General features: G+C 43.7%; 2 protein-coding genes across 2 annotated transcripts; both read left to right on the top strand.

Moving 5' to 3' along the window:
• Positions 1 to 870: 870 nt before the first annotated feature.
• Positions 871 to 1,487, top strand: LOC128276779 (proteasome maturation protein-like). The gene is made up of 3 exons (XM_053015239.1): positions 871 to 910; positions 974 to 1,105; positions 1,176 to 1,487. Exons 1-3 carry the CDS (start codon positions 908 to 910, stop codon positions 1,437 to 1,439), a joined length of 399 nt encoding a protein of 132 aa, XP_052871199.1. The 5' UTR covers positions 871 to 907; the 3' UTR covers positions 1,440 to 1,487.
• Positions 1,488 to 1,860: 373 nt separating this feature from the next.
• Positions 1,861 to 2,715, top strand: LOC128276780 (uncharacterized). Its single transcript, XM_053015240.1, has one exon. It carries the CDS (start codon positions 1,861 to 1,863, stop codon positions 2,713 to 2,715), a length of 855 nt encoding a protein of 284 aa, XP_052871200.1.
• Positions 2,716 to 3,221: the final 506 nt, after the last annotated feature.

Here is a 3,221-nt window from a genome sequence, read left to right as displayed (position 1 = left end):
TTTACGGACCGTGTGGAAAAGAACCAGTTAGAATTAAAGTAACTTTTGACTTTCAGTTTGCCTTTCGCTACAAATTATTAATTCTTCTAATGGATCAGTGTGACATCGATTAATTCGCAGTGACATCTATACGAAAGCTTCTTTTTATTCCAGAGCTTTACGAACGATGCCTCAACAGAAAAGCCAACTTTTGAATTTATTGTTTTTTCGTTCAAATGACGGTTTTAATCTCTTGGGAGAAATTACTGTTTACTTTTACTTATTACTTATTACTTAATTACTGTGCGAATTGCCATTACTTGTTTTATTGACACGGCGAAATTTGTTCAACCTTTGTTCCGCAATAGATCACAGAACACAAACTTTCAAATATGTCTTGTGATTTGTCATGACGAGTCTTTTTAACTCAAACGGCTCGAAATCGATTGGGATCATCGAGAACTTCCTCTCCTTCGGATTTTCCTTTGAGTATCGTCACAAATTATAAATCTACTTTTGTTATATACGTTTGAAAATTATCTTTTGCATAAACTAAAATTCACAGTCATTACATCGATCGACCCCGTACGCAGTTACCAAGGTGAGACCCGAATAGATAAACGGTACTTGGACACTTATGCGAGCCTCATAGTTTTTAAAGCACATGAACGCTAACCGGCAATCAGCCAGCCATCATTGTTTGATCTACCACGGGCATAGCTGATATGGCGCCTTCGAACCGATCTCACATTAGCTGGCCATCCTAATTAATGGCTTGTATCGCTAATAAACGTCCGAAAATGGGATTTCGAGGGATCGCGGCTTTTGATTATGCTGTTTGACCATGCGCCTGCCCATCGTCCGCCCCGAGTGTTCGCTTCACGCACAAAGCTTCGGCTTACAGTTTCCTTGCTAAAATCCGTGTAAAATGGTTAGTATCTAAATGGCGTAGTTAACCACGGCTTGATATTAATGATTTCCTTCAAATACACAGGAGTCTTCAATAAAAGTAACGCCGAAAATGCCTACCACGTTCAACGAGTTTACGGGTTATATGGCACCGCGGGATGAAAGTTGTGTCGCTCAGCTGCAATCCGTACATCCGCTTAAGCAATCGGAGCAAAATGTAAGTGTTTCTTTCTTGTCCTCCGGAGCGACCAGAAGGAATATGGTTTTCATATGTGATGTTCTTTCAGTACGCCCAACATTCTCACAACCTCAACATGCAGATGCTTCGTAAACGCGAAGGGCTGGCGGCCCCACTCAAACTGACGATGGAGCTGAAGGCGGTCTCGAAAGTCGGTCATCTTCCGTTCCTTCCGTCCACCAACGTGGCTCGGGACGTGCTGACTGGACGGGATGAAATGATCGAGTTTTCGGACATTTACAACACGGAAGAGCATCAAGAGATCATGCGTCAACCCCACGCCGTTATGGAGAAAACGTTGGGTATTCATTAAGGGTCACCGCAAACAAAAAAATATATGAATAAATCGTTCTATCAGTTGGCGAGTAATCAATAAGTCGGCGAGTAATTTGGGCTTCAATCAGGAGAAACGTATTACTGGGGGGGCCGGGAGAAACGTATATCGTAGCGTGTGGACCGGGCTTAAGACTAGGGAGTGATTAGAGAAGTCAAATTTGGTGTTTTCTTTTTTGTTAATATGTCGCATTTTTGTAATAAAAGATGTACTCTTACTATTTACCACACTAGCAACGCACTGCGTCTTCTATAAACCTTATTAAGTTCACTAGATGTTTGTTGTAACAACGATGCACATGTCTTAGTACACATTGCATTTCATTAGTTCGCTGCTGCGGTTTGATTTTGCTATAGTTCCAAAGACGGTCTTAAGAAGATAAGGTCGAGCTTCCAAAGAAATGGCTGTCAGTTGTTTTTCGGAGTGTATTTCTTGTCCTAGTTCGTATTCGAAACTGTTGCCAAATTATTTTCTCTACACGCCCTGTCACTGCCCGATGCGAGACCACCTTCGTCAGCGATCCGATGGGTTGTTCAGCAAACCGAAGCGCTTCAAAACCACTCAAAGGATCCACTACTTGGCTAGTCCACGGTGGGTTCGCGCTAAGTTTTCTCGGCACGCTGTGGTTGCTCGCAGACAAGAGACCGAAATTGTGCGCTCGTATAAAGAACCGTATGCATCGCGACGCATCCAGCAGTTAGCCTTACCACGAGTCCGGAATCTGATCGCCTTAGACCAGGAATACCGACAACTGTTAGCGCCAAAGCGCCAGGAACAGTTGAAGAAAAAGATAAAGCAAAGTTCCACCACCATTTACTCTCAGCTGGCGGGCGTGGAGCTTCCGAAAATTAATGGTCCAAAAGGCATGTCGCCGGATGAATGGCAAAGACATAAGGATTGGTTGGAATTGCGTGATTACCAAGTTCTTTCTTCGTTATCTTTTTCAGATTTGAAAAAGATTCCTTTCGTCAAACCAGCCGCCCTGAAGGCAACCGCATCGGAGCGTACAATCAAGCTTGCCGAACCCATCGAACGACGACGGCGAGCGAAAGGAAAACAAGTGGAGGAAACACGCATTCCGGAGAGTGCCTTGAAAATTCAAGCATCGGATCGACTATTAGAGTTGGCCACGCCGAAACGCTACATAAATATAAACGAAAACCTAGGCAATCCGTTCAGAGTGCAACCAAATGCGCTCAAAGCGAAGGCTAGCGATCGTCTAAAGGAGCTCGCTAAACCAAAGGCGAAAAAATAACGCGTTGAGGATTGGACCATGAGAATCGTGTATGGCCGAGGGCAAACTAAATTGTTTATTGTCGTCCAGCAAGGATACAGGAGCTACAGCCGAGTGCTACCATTTGGAGCGGTATGGGATATTACAAAATTAGATTCTTACAAATTTAAATTCTTTTCAGATCCAAAGAAACGTAAGACCACCAACGGGGGAGGACGTGTATTCACTCGGCTTCGAGAACTACACCGAACCATTGAAGGTTTTCCTCAGCAAATATCGAGAGGTAAAGTGCACGAAAATCAACCTTTTTTCTCATGCATGCATTAACCTTTTTTCTCTTTACCCCAATTTCCTCCATCAAGACCATTGCTGCTGAGCGGCCAAGTTCGGACGAGTCCGTGAGGGTATCTATTTTGGCTCAGAGTCTACGTAGCAAGTCAGTATCTGGTGGACCACACGGTCCGTAAAATATAAAACGTAAAAAAAAATAAGGCGTGACATCGATCAGCTTGTGTCAAAACCTTTGT

Source organism: Anopheles cruzii, unplaced genomic scaffold (genome assembly GCF_943734635.1).
Source record: "Anopheles cruzii unplaced genomic scaffold, idAnoCruzAS_RS32_06 scaffold02428_ctg1, whole genome shotgun sequence".
Taxonomy (NCBI): domain Eukaryota; kingdom Metazoa; phylum Arthropoda; class Insecta; order Diptera; family Culicidae; genus Anopheles; species Anopheles cruzii.
This window is presented reverse-complemented; position numbering and strand designations above follow the sequence as displayed.

Coding starts and splice junctions, on each gene's coding strand:
- LOC128276779 (XM_053015239.1), top strand. Junction 1,106..1,175: donor TTAAGCAATCGGAGCAAAAT/GTAAGTGTTTCT, acceptor ATGTTCTTTCAG/TACGCCCAACATTCTCACAA.
- LOC128276780 (XM_053015240.1), top strand. CDS start 1,861: ATGGCTGTCAGTTGTTTTTCGGAGTGTATTTCTTGTCCTAGTTCGTAT.